The 17,083-nt window shown below is 44.7% G+C and overlaps 1 protein-coding gene across 1 annotated transcript in view; it reads right to left on the reverse strand.

Moving 5' to 3' along the window:
* LOC139571173 (protein FAM83B-like) overlaps nucleotides 1–11,978 on the reverse strand; it is a 28,247-nt gene extending 16,269 nt beyond the window's left edge. The window contains exons 1-2 of the mRNA XM_071393790.1: nucleotides 11,857–11,978; nucleotides 5,244–5,746 (exon numbers count right to left, since the gene is read on the reverse strand). Coding sequence (XP_071249891.1) covers nucleotides 5,244–5,708 — 465 coding nt within the window. The 5' untranslated portion in view covers nucleotides 5,709–5,746; nucleotides 11,857–11,978. The remainder of the gene's footprint in view (nucleotides 1–5,243; nucleotides 5,747–11,856) is intronic.
* Between the last annotated feature and the right edge of the window lie 5,105 nt (nucleotides 11,979–17,083).

A 17,083-nucleotide genomic window follows, 5' to 3' on the forward strand; every position in this document is an offset into this window, starting at 1 on the left:
TGATATTGTGTTCTCTCTCCAGCCCAACACGTACTCAAGAGAGAGAGCTCGGATCGCTTACGTCATATCACTCCTTACTGGTCGGGCTCGGGAGTGGGGCACAGCTATCTGGGAGGCAAGGGCTGAGTGTTCTAACGATTATCAGAACTTTAAAGAGGAGATGATACGGGTTTTTGATCGTTCAGTTTTTGGGAAGGAGGCTTCCAGGGCCCTGGCTTCCCTATGTCAAGGTGATCGATCCATAACGGATTACTCTATAGAGTTTCGCACTCTTGCTGCCTCCAGTGACTGGAACGAGCCGGCGTTGCTCGCTCGTTTTCTGGAGGGACTTCACGCTGAGGTTAAGGATGAGATTCTCTCCCGGGAGGTTCCTTCCAGCGTGGACTCTTTGATTGCACTCGCCATCCGCATAGAACGACGGATAGATCTTCGTCATCGAGCTCGTGGAAGAGAGCTCGCGTTAACGGTGCTTCCCCTCTCCGCATCTCAACCATCTCCTCCCACCGGCTCAGAGACTGAGCCCATGCAGCTGGGAGGTATTCGCATCTCGACTAAGGAGAGGGAACGGAGAATCACCAACCGCCTTTGCCTCTATTGCGGTTCTGCTGGACATTTTGTCATGTCATGTCCAGTAAAAGCCAGAGCTCATCAGTAAGCGGAGGGCTACTGGTGAGCGCTACTACTCAGGTCTCTCCATCAAGATCCTGTACTACCTTGTCGGTCCATCTACGCTGGACCGGTTCGGCTGCTTCCTGCAGTGCCCTGATAGACTCAGGGGCTGAGGGTTGTTTTATGGACGAAGCATGGGCTCGGAAACATGACATTCCTCTCAGACAGTTAGGGAAGCCCACGCCCATGTTCGCCTTAGATGGTAGTCTTCTCCCCAGTATCAGATGTGAGACACTACCTTTAACCCTCACAGTATCTGGTAACCACAGTGAGACCATTTCCTTTTTGATTTTTCGTTCACCTTTTACACCTGTTGTTTTGGGTCATCCCTGGCTAGTATGTCATAATCCTTCTATTAATTGGTCTAGTAATTCTATTCTATCCTGGAACGTTTCTTGTCATGTGAAGTGTTTAATGTCTGCTATCCCTCCTGTGTCTTCTGTCCCCTCTACTCAGGAGGAACCTGGTGATTTGACAGGAGTGCCGGAGGAATATCATGATCTGCGCACGGTCTTCAGTCGGTCCAGAGCCAGCTCCCTTCCTCCTCACCGGTCGTATGATTGTTGTATTGATCTCCTTCCGGGGACCACTCCCCCTCGGGGTAGACTATACTCTCTGTCGGCTCCCGAACGTAAGGCTCTCGAGGATTATCTGTCTGTTTCTCTCGACGCCGGTACCGTGGTGCCTTCTTCCTCTCCCGCCGGAGCGGGATTTTTCTTTGTTAAGAAGAAGGACGGTTCTCTGCGCCCTTGCGTGGATTATCGAGGGCTGAATGACATAACGGTTAAGAATCGTTATCCGCTTCCCCTTATGTCGTCAGCCTTCGAGATTTTGCAGGGAGCCAGGTGCTTTACTAAGTTGGACCTTCGTAACGCTTACCATCTCGTACGCATCAGAGAGGGGGACGAGTGGAAAACGGCGTTTAACACTCCGTTAGGGCATTTTGAATACCGGGTTCTGCCGTTCGGTCTCGCTAATGCTCCAGCTGTCTTTCAGGCATTAGTTAATGATGTACTGAGAGACATGCTGAACATTTTTGTTTTCGTTTACCTTGACGATATCCTGATTTTTTCACCGTCACTCGAGATTCATGTTCAGCACGTTCGACGTGTACTCCAGCGCCTTTTAGAGAATTGTCTCTACGTGAAGGCTGAGAAGTGCGCCTTTCATGTCTCCTCTGTCACTTTTCTCGGTTCTGTTATTTCCGCTGAAGGCATTCAGATGGATCCCGCTAAGGTCCAGGCTGTCAGCGATTGGCCCGTCCCTAAGTCACGTGTCGAGTTGCAGCGTTTTCTCGGTTTCGCTAATTTCTATCGGCGTTTCATTCGTAATTTCGGTCAAGTGGCTGCCCCTCTCACCGCTCTGACTTCTGTCAAGACTTGCTTTAAGTGGTCCGGTTCCGCCCAGGGAGCTTTTGATCTCCTCAAGAAGCGTTTTACATCCGCTCCTATCCTTGTTACTCCTGACGTCACTAAACAATTCATTGTCGAGGTTGACGCTTCAGAGGTGGGCGTGGGAGCCATTCTGTCTCAGCGCTTCCAGTCTGACGATAAGGTCCATCCTTGCGCTTACTTTTCTCATCGCCTGTCGCCATCGGAACGCAACTATGATGTGGGTAACCGCGAACTGCTCGCCATCCGCTTAGCCATAGGCGAATGGCGACAGTGGTTGGAGGGGGCGACCGTCCCTTTTGTCGTTTGGACTGACCATAAGAACCTTGAGTACATCCGTTCGGCCAAACGACTTAATGCACGTCAAGCTCGTTGGGCGTTGTTTTTCGCTCGTTTCGAGTTCGTGATTTCCTATCGTCCGGGAAATAAGAACACCAAGCCTGATGCCTTATCCCGTCTCTTTAGTTCTTCTGTGGCTTCTACCGACCCCGAGGGGATTCTCCCTGAAGGGCGTGTTGTCGGGTTGACTGTCTGGGGAATTGAGAGACAGGTAAAGCAAGCACTCACTCACACTGCGTCGCCGCGCGCTTGTCCTAGTAACCTTCTGTTCGTTCCTGTCTCTACTCGTCTGGCTGTTCTTCAGTGGGCTCACTCTGCCAAGTTAGCTGGCCACCCCGGCGTTCGGGGTACGCTTGCTTCTATTCGCCAGCGGTTTTGGTGGCCTACTCAGGAGCGGGACACGCGTCGTTTCGTGGCTGCTTGTTCGGACTGCGCGCAGACTAAGTCAGGTAACTCTCCTCCTGCCGGTCGTCTCAGACCGCTTCCCATTCCTTCTCGACCATGGTCTCACATCGCCTTAGACTTTATTACCGGTCTGCCTTCGTCTGCGGGGAAGACTGTGATTCTTACGGTTATCGATAGGTTCTCTAAGGCGGCACATTTCATTCCCCTCGCTAAGCTTCCTTCCGCTAAGGAGACGGCACAAATCATCATTGAGAATGTGTTCAGAATTCATGGCCTCCCGTTAGACGCCGTTTCAGACAGAGGTCCGCAATTCACGTCACAGTTTTGGAGGGAGTTCTGTCGTTTGATTGGTGCTTCCGTCAGTCTCTCTTCCGGGTTTCATCCCCAGTCTAACGGTCAAGCAGAAAGGGCCAATCAGTCGATTGGTCGCATTTTACGCAGCCTTTCGTTTCGAAACCCTGCGTCTTGGGCAGAACAGCTCCCCTGGGCTGAGTACGCTCACAACTCGCTTCCTTCGTCTGCTACCGGGCTGTCCCCGTTTCAGAGTAGTCTTGGCTACCAGCCTCCTCTGTTTTCGTCCCAGCTCGCCGAGTCCAGCGTTCCCTCCGCTCAGGCTTTTGTCCAACGTTGTGAGCGCACCTGGAGGAGGGTCAGGTCTGCACTTTGCCGTTACAGGGCGCAGACTGTGAGAGCCGCCAATAAGCGTAGGATTAAGAGTCCTAGGTATTGTCGCGGTCAGAGAGTGTGGCTTTCCACTCGTAACCTTCCCCTTACGACAGCTTCTCGCAAGTTGACTCCGCGGTTCATTGGTCCGTTCCGTGTCTCTCAGGTCGTCAATCCTGTCGCTGTGCGACTGCTTCTTCCGCAACATCTTCGTCGCGTCCACCCTGTCTTCCATGTCTCCTGTGTCAAGCCTTTTCTTCGCGCCCCCGTTCGTCTTCCCTCCCCCCCCCCCGTCCTTGTCGAGGGCGCTCCTATTTACAAGGTACGGAGGATCATGGACATGCGTTCTCGGGGACGTGGTCACCAGTACTTAGTGGATTGGGAGGGTTACGGTCCTGAGGAGAGGAGTTGGGTTCCATCTCGGGACGTGCTGGACCGTTCGTTGATCGATGATTTCCTTCGTTGCCGCCAGGGTTCCTCCTCGAGTGCGCCAGGAGGCGCTCGGTGAGTGGGGGGGTACTGTCATGTTTTGTCTTTGATCATGTCTTGTCCCTGTGCTTCCCTCTGCTGGTCTTATTAGGTTCTTTCTCTTTCTCTCTCTCTATCGTTCCGTTCATGCTCCCAGCTGTTTCTCATTCTCCCTACGACCTCATTTACTCTTTCACACCTGTCCCCTATTTTGCCCTCTGATTAGAGTCCCTATTTCTCCCTCTGTTTTCCGCTCCTGTCCTTGTCGGATTCTTGTTTGATGTTTGCAGTTCCTGTGTCTTGTTCCGCCCTGTCGTGTTCTTTTGCCTTCTTCAGATGCTGCGTGTGAGCAGGTGTCTATGTCAGCTACGGCCTGTGCCTTCCTGTAGCGACCTGCAGTCTGTGGTCGCGTCTCCAGTCGTTCCTCTCTATTGACGAGAGGATTTCAGTTTCCTGTTTTGGATTTCCATTGATTTATATCCAGGAGTATCATTATTTGTTTTATACTGGAATAAAGACTCTGTTACTATTACGTCGCTTTTGGGTCCTCATTCATCTGCATAACACTGTTACCCTACTGTGCAACTGTCGAGGCCTGTGTGACAGGTGAGATAGCAGTCAACTGTTCCTTTAGAGATCTTCACTCTGTCCAAAAAGGTCCTGCAATGAAGCATAGAAACCTTGCAAACAGAGGGTTGGGGTTAGAAAGGGTTATTAAGTGACACATTGAAAGGAAACGTAACCCCGGTTCTATGAGAATACGAATGATATGTGTCACCACCTTTCCCTGCTTGCAAGAGCACAAGGAAGAGAGACATGGTCGAGAATGTTGGTGGGCTTGTTAACAACCCTTAAGCATTTCCCATAAGTGACACATCCCACTCGCATTTTCATCAAATTGAGGTTACGCAAGTAACCTAAAGTTTCCTTTGCAGGGGCACCTATATTTTTACTCATGAAGGTAAGTTGCAAAACCTGATTTTATAGACACACCCTGACCTCCTCAGACACTACTGACTAGTGAAAAGGAAACGTGTATAATTTTTCTCTGGGAGGAAAGGGAGTTGTGCTGTAAATAAAATGGGGCCAGGAATCTGGTTATTGAATTTGTCACTTTGTCTTGTAATAGTTTACATTTGTGATTCTTGAGCTATCACATTCACACACAAAGAGACAGTCACAGTTGGGGAGCAGGCAATATTAGCTAAACATGCAGCTTTAAAAAATACAATATTGTGATTTGCATTCCATAAACAACCATTAGCATTACCATTGTTGTGGATACAATGCATTGCAGGATTAAAGTACCTGTCTGGCATCCTGAATCTGTTTACGGATCACCTCTTTGATGGTGGGGCTGTTAAGTCTGGGTGGATGGAAAAGCAGATCTATATTGGTTTGGAGTTTATCATGCATGACCATCGGCCATCCTAACTCCAGGTCGGGTGTCACTATGTCTGAGTGCACAGGCCAGTACGTCCCAGTTGAGGACTTGCTGGCCGGAGTGTCCAGTGCTGGGCCGTTGATTTCTTCTGTGTGGCTGCTAGGCAATGGCTGTGAGGCATTTGTAGTGATGAAGTGGAGTTCATCTTCTGAGAGAAAGCTCCCTATCCGCTCGGCCTTGAGGAACTCCTGGTAGCTCTCTCTGCCACCATTCACCAGGGAATCGATAGCAAGGCGATAGGCCTCCTTATAGTGGGGATGAATGTAATCCTCAGACTGCAACTCTCCTTTCAAGGATGACAGCAGGGAGAGTTGTTCGGATTCCATCATCACAGTGGCTAAGCGAGCCCTGTTACAGATGGTGGACGCTGGAAGTCAAATGGACAAGAAGCAACGTGTTAGAAAAACAATGCGATAGTGAGTGTTTTCATTGAAATAAATTATGTGTTTTCACTGAAAATCCCCATTTAAGTATTTTCCCGGTTCATGTTTGTCTAACTTCTAGGAAGATTATATCCCACTTAACCCCAAGATTTCCCTGAGTTTTCACCATCATTGTAAAGCTGTAGATGTTTTGTTGTTTTGGGGAATTCATTTCTGGGTACTTTTTAAAAATATTTGATTAGTGGTCAATCCTGTTATGTGAACCAAACTTTTGTTTTAATATGGTAAAAATATTTATTTTTAAATTATGTTTTCAAACTAAACATTGAACATCTAATACTCAAATCATACTGTAAAATCAGGTGAGTTGGTTCTAATATTTTTGGCAATTTTCAGATGTTTCGTGGGCACAACACGTCAACCCTGTTATCCATAGATAGATAGGCTAATCATGTTTTACCAAGTTAAGCATGCATTCAATTGCCCCTCCCTGTTGCACACTACATGCTTCCATTCCCCTATCACCAGGGGAGTTGTGACTGATTTAAGAGGAAATTGCGACCCAGTTTCCGTCAACCATATACCTTTAATAGTCAGAATGTTTTATGACAGAATGTTTAAATTAGGTGAAATATATATATTTTTTTTACATAGTTTAACTACCCAAAAGGGACTCAATTCGTGGAATGACATGTGTAGTGTTATGTTGTAATAGTTTCCCTTAGTTTGTTTTTTGGTTAATCAATAACTATGTAATTAGCTCATTTCAATACATAGACATTCTAGCTGTCAGAATGTACACATCAGAAATAGGTGTTCATGTTGTCAGAAGCACACTGTGTTCTAAACTACTAACTGCAGCTGGCCCAGCTTGTACAGACTTGTTGATTAATATGTCTCGTGTCTGAGCCGTTGAATTGCGATTCCACTTTGTCTCTATGCTGATGTTTTACCTGTTTGATTGACTTGCGGAGCGAATAACTACACTTTGTATTCGGCCATATTCCCAGTCACCTTGCCATGGTTAAATGCGATGGTTTGCGCTTTCAGTTTTGTGCAAATGCTGCCATCTATCCACGGTTTCTGGTTAGGGTAGGTTTAGTCACAGTAGTCACAGTGGGTACAACATCTCCTATTCACTTCCTGATAAACTCAGTCACCGTATCAGTATATTCATCTATGTTGTTCTCGGAGGCTACCCGGGAACATATCACAGTCCACGTGATCAAAACAATCTTGAAGCATGGATTCTGATTGATCAGACCAGCATTGAATAGTCCTTAGCACGGGAACTTCCTGTTTGAGTTTCTGCCTACAGGAAGGTAGGAGCAAAATTGAGTCGCAATCAGATTTGCCGAAGGGAGGGCGGGGGAGGGCCTTGTAGGCATCCCGGAAGTTGGAGTAGCATTGTTCGAGTGTTCTTGCAGCGCGAGTACTACAGTAAATATGTTGATAAAACTTTGGTAACGTTTTCCACAAATTTGCTTTGATAAAATCCCCAGCTACAATAAATGAGGCCTCAGGATATGTGGTTTTCAGTTTGCATAAAGTCCAGTTAAGTTCCTTGAGGGCCGTCGTGGTATCGGCTTGAGGGGGAATATACACGGCTGTGACTATAACCGTAGAGAAGTCTCCTGGGAGGTAATACGGTCGGCATTTTATTGTGAGGTATTCTAGGTCGGGTGAACAAATGGTCTTGAGTTCCTGTATGTTATCACAATCACACCATGAGTAGTTAATCATGAAACACACACCCCCGCCCTTCTTCTTCCCGGAGAGATATTTATTCCTGTCTGCGCGATGAACTGAGAACCCAACTGGCTGAATGGACTCAGACAGTGTATCCTGAGAGAGCCATGTTTCCGTGAAACAAAGTATGTTACAATCCCTGATGTCTCTCTGGAAGGAAATCCTTGCCCTGAGGTCGTCAGCTTTATTATCCAGAGACTGAACATTAGCGAGTAATATAGTCGGAAGCAGTGGGTGGTGTGCGCGCCTCCTGAGTTGGACTAAAAGTCCGCTCCGAGTGTCTCTTTTCTCTTTTCTGCTGGAAGAGTTGTCTTAGGTCAGTTAGGATCACCACTTTATTTTAAGAATGTGAAATGTCAGAATAATAGTAGAGAGAGGATTTATTTCAGCTTTTATTTATTTCATCACATTCCCAGTGGGTCAGAAGTGTACATACACTCAATTAGTATTTGGTAGCATTGCCTTTAACTTGTTTAACTTGGGTCAAACGTTTCGGGTAGGCTTCCACAAGCTTCCCACAATAAGTTGGGTGAATTTTGGCCCATTCCTCCTGACAGAGCTGGTGTAACTGATTCAGGTTGGTAGGCCTCCTTGCTCGCACACGCTTTTTCAGTTCTGCCAACAAATTTTCCATAGGATTGAGGTCAGGGCTTTGTGATGGCCACTCCAATACCTTGACTTTGTTGTCCTTGAGCCATTTTGCCACAACTTTGGAAGTATGCTTGGGGTCATTGTTCATTTGGAAGATCCATTTGCAACCAAGCTTTAACTTCCTGACTGATATCTTGAGATGTTGCTTCAATATATCCACATAATATTCCTGCCTCATGATGCATCTATTTTGTGAAATGCACCAGTCCCTCCTGCAGCAAAGCACCCCCACAACACGATGCTGCCACCAACGTGCTTCATGGTTGGGATGGTGTTCTTCGGCTTGCAAGCAAGCCCCATTTTCCTCCAAACATAACGATGGTCATTATGGCCAAACAGTTCTATTTTTGTTTCATCAGACCAGAGGACATTTCTCCAAAAAGTATGATTTTGGTCCTCATGTGCAGTTGCAAACCGTAGTCTGTTTTTTTATGGCGGTTTTGGGGCAGTGGCTTCTTCCTTGCTAAGCAGCCTTTCAGGTTATGTCGATATAGGACTCGTTTTACTGTGTATATAGATGCTGTTGTACCTGTTTCCTCCAGCATCTTCACATGGTCCTTTGCTGTTGTTCTGTGATTGATATGCACTTTTCACACCACAGTACGTTCATCTCTAGGAGACAGAATGCGTCCCCTTCCTGAGCGGTATGACAACTGCGTCGTCCCATGGTGTTTATACTTTTGTACTGTCTGTTTGTACAGATGAACGTGGTACCTTCAGGCGTTTGGAAATTGGTCCCAAGGATGAACCAGACTTGTGGAGGTCTACAATTTCTTTGCAGAGATCTTTGCTGATTGCTTTTGATTGTCCCATGATGTCAAGCAAAGAGGCACTGAGTTTGAATGTAGGCCTTGAAATACATCCACAGGTACACCTCCAATTGACTCAAATGATATACATTAGCCTATCAGAAGCTTATAAAGCCATAACGTCATTTTCTGGAATTTTTCAAGATATTTAAAGGCACAGTCAACTTAGTGTATGTAAACTTCTGACCCACTGGAATTGTGATACAGTGAAATATAAGTGAAATAATCTGTCTGTAAACAACAGTTGGAATAATTACTTGTGTAATGCACAAAGTTGATTTTCTAACCAACTTGCCAAAACTATAGTTTGCTAACAAAAAAATATGTGGAGTGGTTGAAAAACAAGTTTTAATGACTCCAACCTAATTGTATGTCAACTTCCGACTTCAGCTGTACATGTAGTTAGAGTTATTAAAGTGACTATGCATAGATGACAACAGAGAGTGGTAGTGGTGCGTGCGGATAGGGGGGGGGGGGGGGGGGCAATGCAAATAGTCTGGGTAGCCATTTGACTAGATGTTCAGGGGACTTATGGCTTGGTGGTAGAAGCTGTTTAGAAGCCTCTTGGACCTAGACTTAGCGCTCCGCTTGCCGTGCGGTAGCAGAGACAACCGTCTATGACTAGGGTGGCTGAAGTCTTTGACAATTTTTAGGGCCTTCCTCTGACACCGCCTGTTATAGAGGTCCTGGATGGCAGGAAGCTTGGACCCAGTGAAGTACTGGGCTGCTCGCACTACCCTCTGTAGTGCCTTGCGGTCGGAGGCTGAGCAGTTGCCATACCAGGCAGTGTTACAACCAGTCAGGATGCTCTCAATGGTGCAACTGTAGAACCTTTTGAGGATCTGAGGACCCATGCCAAATCTTTTCAGTCTCCTGAGGGGGAATAGGTTTTGTCACGCCAGCTTCACGACTGTCTTGGTGTGCTTGAACCATGTTAGTTTGTTGGTGATGTGGACACCAAGGAACTTGAAGCTCTCAACCAGCTCCACTGCAGCCCCGTCGATGAGAATGGGGGTGTGCTCGGTCCTCCTTTTTCCTGTAGTCCACAATAATCTCCTTTGTCTTGATCACGTTGAGGGAGAGGTTGTTGTCCTTGCACCACACGGCCAGGTCTCTGACCTCCTCCCTATAGGCCGTCTCTTTGTTGTCGGTGATCAGGCCTACCACTGTGTGTCATCTGCAAATTTAATGATGGTGTTGGAGTCGTGCCTGGCCGTGCAGTCATGAGTGAACAGGGAGTACAGGAGGGGGCTGAGCACGCACCCCTGAGGGGCCTGGCGGATGGGTTGTTACCTACCCTTACCACCTCGGGGCGACCCGCCAGGAAGTCCAGGATCCAGTTGCGGAGGGAGGTGTTTATTCCCAGGGTCCTTAGCTTATTGATGAGCTTTGAGCGCACTATGGTGTTGAACGCTGAGCTGTAGTCAATGACAGCATTCTCACGTAGGTGTTCCTTTTGTCCAGGTGGGAAAGGGAAATGTGGTGTGCAATAGAGATTGTATCATCTGTGGATCTGTTGGGGTGGTATGCGAATTGGAGTGGGTATAGGGTTTCTGGGATGATGCTGTTGATGTGCCTCATGACACTCACCTGGACTCCGTCACCTCCTTGATTGTCTTCCTTATATCTGTCACTCCCCTTGCTTCTTTCCTCAGGTGTTGTTGACTCTGTTTCATGTCGGTGTGTTTCTTATTTCTTATTTTGTTTATTTATTAAAACACTCACTCTGTCACGCCCTGACCTTAGAGAGCCTTTTTATTTCTCTATTTGGTTAGGTCAGGGTGTGATTTGGGTGGGCATTCTAGTTTGTCTATTTCTGTGTTGGCCGGGTATGGTTCCCAATCAGAGGCAGCTGTCTATCGTTGTCTCTGATTGGGGATCATACTTAGGCAGCCTTTTTTCCCACCTTAATTTGTGGGATCTTGTTTTTGTACAGTTACTGTGTAGCCTGCAGAACGTTACGTTCGTTTATCTTAATTTTTTTTGGTGTTCATCAAAATAAAGAAAGATGTACGCTTACCACGCTGCACCTTGGTCTCCTTCTATCAACGAGCGTAACACACTCCAAATCAAATCCAAATTATTTATATTGCCCTTCGTATATCAGCTGATATCTCGAAGTGCTGTACAGAAACCCAGCCTAAAACCCCAAACAGCAAGCAATGCAGGTGTAGAAGCACGGTGGCTAGGAAAAACTCACTAGAAAGGCCAAAACCTAGGAAGAAACCTAGAGAGGAACCAGGCTATGAGGGGTGGCCAGTCCTCTTCTGGCTGTGCCGGGTGGAGATTATAACAGAACATGGCCAAGATGTTCAAATGTTCATAAATGACCAGCATGGTCAAAAAATAATAATCACAGTAGTTATTGAGGGTGTAGCAAGTCAGCACCTCAGGAGTAAATGTCAGTTGGCTTTTCATAACCGATCATTAAGAGTATCTCTACCGCTCCTGCGGTCTCTAGAGAGTTGAAAACAGCAGGTCTGGGACAGGTAGCACGTCCGGTGGACTCCCTGTACTTGCTTCCCGACTCTCAGCGCACTCGTTACAACGAAGCATGTGACAAACAAAATTGTATTGTATTCATAGTTTTAGTAAAGTTTTCCCTATTGTGCTTTTAAACCAATGTTTTGGAATCTGCCTTTCACTGCTACTGTGTGATGATGCAATGTGTCAAGTTGAATGTATATTAACTTAAACAGTTTCCTCAACAACATACATGACTTTTTATGAGAAAATATTTAAATTAATAAAGATTATGCACATTATTATGCTTCTTAGCTCATATGCCTATCGTTATTTGTTCATAGTCCACTGAATTATTTGAAAGCATATTCTACATTCCATGTCACAACAGTCTAATGTTAAACTCTATAGCAGTTACTTACATTAAAAGTATGAGTTATAGAAAATGTATCTTGTAGTTTCCCAGTCTGGCATCTTTCAATGTATTCTGTTGACTGTTTAGCCGTATTGGAGGAAAAGCTTATATCTGCCAACTGAAAGTAACAAAGACAAGGAGGTGTCTCAACATGAGAAGCACTTTGTGGATGGAGGGTGTGGATTCCAGTTCACATGCAAATAGCTCAGGCTTTAAACTTGCTCACAGCACAGGGGCTGCCATAAACCTGTTTCAGATAGGTAGCCACACCCACCTCTTCTTCTTTGAGAGTTCAAAGTTCAATTGTGTGACGTAGACAATGGAGGTTTTGATAGTCTTTTCTATCAAATTTAAAGGAGCCTTTACACGTTTTATAATATGGCAATATGTACGTAAGCTTTAACAGTGCATGCTAACTAATTTGATTACATTTATACTGAGTGTACAAAACATTAGGAACACCTTCCTAATATTGAGTTGCAACCCCTTTTGCCCTCAGAACAGCCACAATTCGTCGGGGCATGGACTACAAGGTGTCAAAAGCCTTCCACAGGGATGATGGCCCATGTTGACTGCAATGCTTCTCACAGTTGTTTCAAGTTGTCTGGTTGTCCTTTGGGTGGTGGACCATTCTTGACACACATGGGCAGTGCTTCATTTTAACCGGATTCTGCCAGAACAGGATCTGGCACCTCTCAAGTTAAGGGCTGTTTGGTTTCGGAACCCATTTGCCAGGATCCAGTACCTCTCATGGCATGAAAAATGATTTTCACTGTTTGCAATGTAAAAATTATTATAAAAGCAACCAGAGTTAATTCAAGTTGACTCCTCTGTAATGCTCCTGCCCCCTAAAAAATGTAATGTAAAAATGTGTCGGATATTCTAAGAATTGATTTCTGTTGTGCCGGCCGGGTTTAGCTTATATGTTTTGCGCAACATTGTAGCCTGGCCATTGCTCTGGTGAGAGAGAGAAGCCTGTCTGTAGGCCTATCTCTCACAGAACTAGAATGAGATTCACTTTATATGATCTCTCTTCTTCTCTCTGCTCTGATAGACATGAGTCTGCAACCTTCATCTCTCTAGGGTTGCACTTCATAATTGATTTCCTTATAGAATTATAGCCGCAGGAAGGGTGCTGGAGATGTCGCAGCACCCCTGATAAATTGAAATACATTTGCCAAAGTTATAGAATTACTGCTGTCTGTTCAGAAAGAAATGAACTTATTCAAAATACTAGGCTACACCAAGAGTAGGCTTATAACCTAGCCACAGAGGATCAATAGCTGACAAATCACTGACAAACTGAAATTGTCCACCCACATAGACAGTGTGGTGAAGAAGGCGCAACAGCACCTCTTCAACCTCAGGAGGCTGAAGAACTTTGGCTTGGCACCTAAAACCCTAACAAAATTTTGCTGATGCACAATTGAAAGCATTCTGTCGGACTGCACCGCCCGCAACCGCAGGGCTCTCCAGAGGTTGGTGCGGTCTGCCCAACGCATCACTGTGGGCAAGCTACCTGCCCTCTAGGACACCAACAGCACCCGATGTCACAGGAAGGCCAAAAAGATCATCAAGGACAACAACCACCCGAGCCACTGCCTGTTCACCACGCTATCATCCAGAAGGTGAGTTCAGTACAGGAGCATCAAAGCTGGAACCGAGAGACTGAAAAACAGCTTTTATCTCAAGGCCATCAGACTAACCTGTTGGGGACCAGGGGTGCTATTTTCACTTTTGGTGAAAATCGTATGATTTTTAAACGGCCTCGTACTCAATTCTTGCTAGTACAATATGCACATGTTTATTACTATTGGATAGAAAACAACCTCTAGTTTCTAAAAACGTTTGAATTTTTTCTCTGAGTGGAACAGAAGTCATTTGGCAGCACTTTCCCTGAACAGGAAGTAGAATGCAAGATGTCTATGCTCGCTTCAACGCTCTGCCTATACATGGTCATGCCACCTATGACCCGAAACACACCTCATACGCCTTCCTCTGGGTGTCAAGAGGACGTCAGAGGAGAAATTTTGTGTTTATCTTGTTCTGACGTGAAATAAGACCTATTTCTTTGACGTGACCGTCCATTTCCGGAAGTCTGAAGCGCGCGACTTGGAAGAGAGATTGTGTTTTGTTTTGCTGCCGTTTCGGATGTCAACTATCTCCGGCTCGGATTTGATTTGATAAATGAGACCATATCATCGTAATGTATGTTTTTTCAATATAGTTTAATCAGATTATTTGAATTTTTTCGGGAGTTTTGCCGTGTTCCGTTCTGTGACTTTGCTTACGTTGGAGAGATCCGTGCCACTCGACTAGTACCCATGCTAAATGAAGTGGGAAAGGTACCATTCTGAATGGAATGAACGACTCATCTGGACTAAGGACACCTTGATCAACATTCTGATGAAAGATCAGCAAAAGTAAGACCCAATTTATAATGTTATTTCATATATCTGTCGTGCATGTGAACTGGTCGTGGGCGCCCAGCTGGTTCTGGCTGGCGTGGCTATGCTAATTTAGCGCTACATTTTGTTTTCGCTATAAAACATTTAATAAATCTGAAATATTGTCTGGAATCACAAGAATCCTGTTTTTCAATTGCTGCACAGTATGTATTTCTCAGAAATGTTTTATGAGGAGTAATTAGGTATTTGACGTTGGTGTCTGTCAATGTTATGGCTGCTTTCGGTGCAATTTCTGATTGTAGCTGAAATGTAATTTATGATTTATACCATAAATATGCACATTTTTCAAAAAAAATATATGCTATACAATAAATATGTTATCAGACTGTCATCTTATGAAGTTGTTTCTTGGTTAGTGGCTATATATATATCTTTATTTGGTCGAATTAGTGATAGCTGGTGATGGAGTAAAAACCTGATGGAGGTAGAAAAGTGGTGTAATAGATTTACATATTTTGTCTTCCCTGTAAAACATTTAAAAAATCGGACATGTTGGCTTGATTCACAAGATGTGTACCTTTCATATGCTGTATTGGACTTGTTAATGTGTGAAAGTTAAATATTTAAAAAAATATGTTTTTTTTTAATTTGCCGCTCTGCCTTTTCAGTGGAATGTGGGAGGAGTGCCGCTAGCGGCACCCGTGGCCTCAACTTAAACAGCCATCACTAACATTGAGTGGCTGCTGCCAACATACTGACTCAAATCTCTATCCACTTTAATAATTAAAAACTTGATGTAATAAATGTATCACTAGTCACTTTAAACAATGCCACTTTATATAATGTTTACATACCCTACATTACTCATCTCATATGTATATACTGTACTCTATACCATCCATCGCTCATCCATATATTTATATGTACATATTCTTATTCATTCCTTTACACTTGTGTGTATAAGGTAGTTGTTGTGAAATTTCCGAATGCGCTGTATTTCATTTAAACAATCAACCTACACTATTAGGTCCAAAATAATTCTCAAGTAACAGATATATTTAGTTGTTAGTATGTGCAATATGTGTACTGTACACATTGTTAACGTCCCAAAACCATTTATTTGATCTCTCACAAGGAATTAAAATCACTCTTTCTATATCCAGGGTAACACATGGACATCACATAGTCTTATCATACAGTCACACATTGCTAGAATATCCTTCATAAAACTTCAGAGTGAAATCCATGTGTCTTCTTTTCTCATTACCGTACAGTTTTTGGCAAGGGATTTCTGAAGGCCCCACTAGGAACCGATGAAGCAGGACTTGCGTCGAGGAAATGGACATTGGAAGCCTGAATCTCAAATCAATGTCTAGCCCCTATATCCCTTAAAGCACTTGAGTAGAAATGAGAGGACAATAGTAAATGATAATGTCAAAGATGTGACTACAGTAATTGTCAGCGTGAGCTCGTGCGCGAGCTACATGACAAATTCTTGAAACATGAACCAGAGAGTAATTTTACGCTTTAGACCCACCCTGCTAACGCAGCCATTGACAACAATGAGAGCGTGTCAATTGCTGATCATGCTCAGCCTAAGTAGCATATCCAGTGTAGCAGGTCTGTTAGGCCAATACATAGGCTTCATTCTAAGCAGTATGCTAATGGTTATTGGAAAGTAACCTATGTTTCTGGGTACACAGTCAGTAAGCCCTTTGTCCTTGTATGTTTAAATGCCAACCACAGCATTTTACATGGGATGATGATTCAGATTCTACATAAATTGGTAAATAGTACCTTCTCTTAAATCAGCTGATTCAGTGTTTTTACATTTGTTATCCCAATTAGTTTTTTAAACCAAATAAAAACATATCTATTGCTAGGTATTGAACATTAGTTAACAGAGAGCTGCTCTGCAGCGGCTTTGGATTACTTGAGGAGTGGAGATGCAAAAAGGTTTCCTGTAATTGTCAGCCAAAAGCTCCCATTGAACTTGTGATGTCACCGGAGAGGATGGCTGCTGTTGTATTGGCTCTTAACCAACCGTGCTATTTTGTTTGTTTTTTGCATTGTTTGTAACTTATTTTGTACATAATGTTGCTGCTACCGTCTCTTATGACCGAAAAGAGTTTCTGGACATCAGAACAGCGATTATTCATCTCATTTTCATAATAATTTTTCTTTAATGAGTCGGACGGGAAGGATATACTCCAAACACCCGAACAGGCCCTTATCCCAGTCATTCGCAGGGGAACGAAAATGAGATTTTGCGGAAGGAGATCGGGGTGCCTTGTGAGGATCAGGCGATGAGTGGCTAATCTGCCTTTGCCATCGGTACTGTTAGCCAATGTTCAATTGCTAGAAAATAAACAGGACGAACTATGAGCATGTACTGTATATCCTTCCAACGGGACATTAAAAACTGTAATATTTTATGTTTCACCGAGTCGTGGCTGAACGACGACATTCATAACATACAGCTGATGGGTTATACACTCTATCGGCAGGATAAATCAGCAGCCTCTGGTAAGACACGGGGTGGCGGCCTATGTATATTTGTAAACAACAGCTGGTGCACGACATCTAAGGAAGATGTCTCTACCTAGAGAGTTTTCTACTCTCTACCTAGAGAGTTTTCATCTGTATTTTTCGTAGCTGTCTACATACCACTACAGACCAATGCTGTATAAGCAAACAGGGAAACGCTCATCCAGAGGCGACGCTCCTAGTGGCCGGGGACTTTAATGCAGGTAAACTTAAATCAGTTTTACCTCATTTCTATCAGCATGTAAAATGTGCAACAAGAGGGAAAAAAACTCTAGACCA

This window comes from Salvelinus alpinus, chromosome 3, assembly GCF_045679555.1.
Source record: "Salvelinus alpinus chromosome 3, SLU_Salpinus.1, whole genome shotgun sequence".
NCBI lineage: Eukaryota > Metazoa > Chordata > Actinopteri > Salmoniformes > Salmonidae > Salvelinus > Salvelinus alpinus.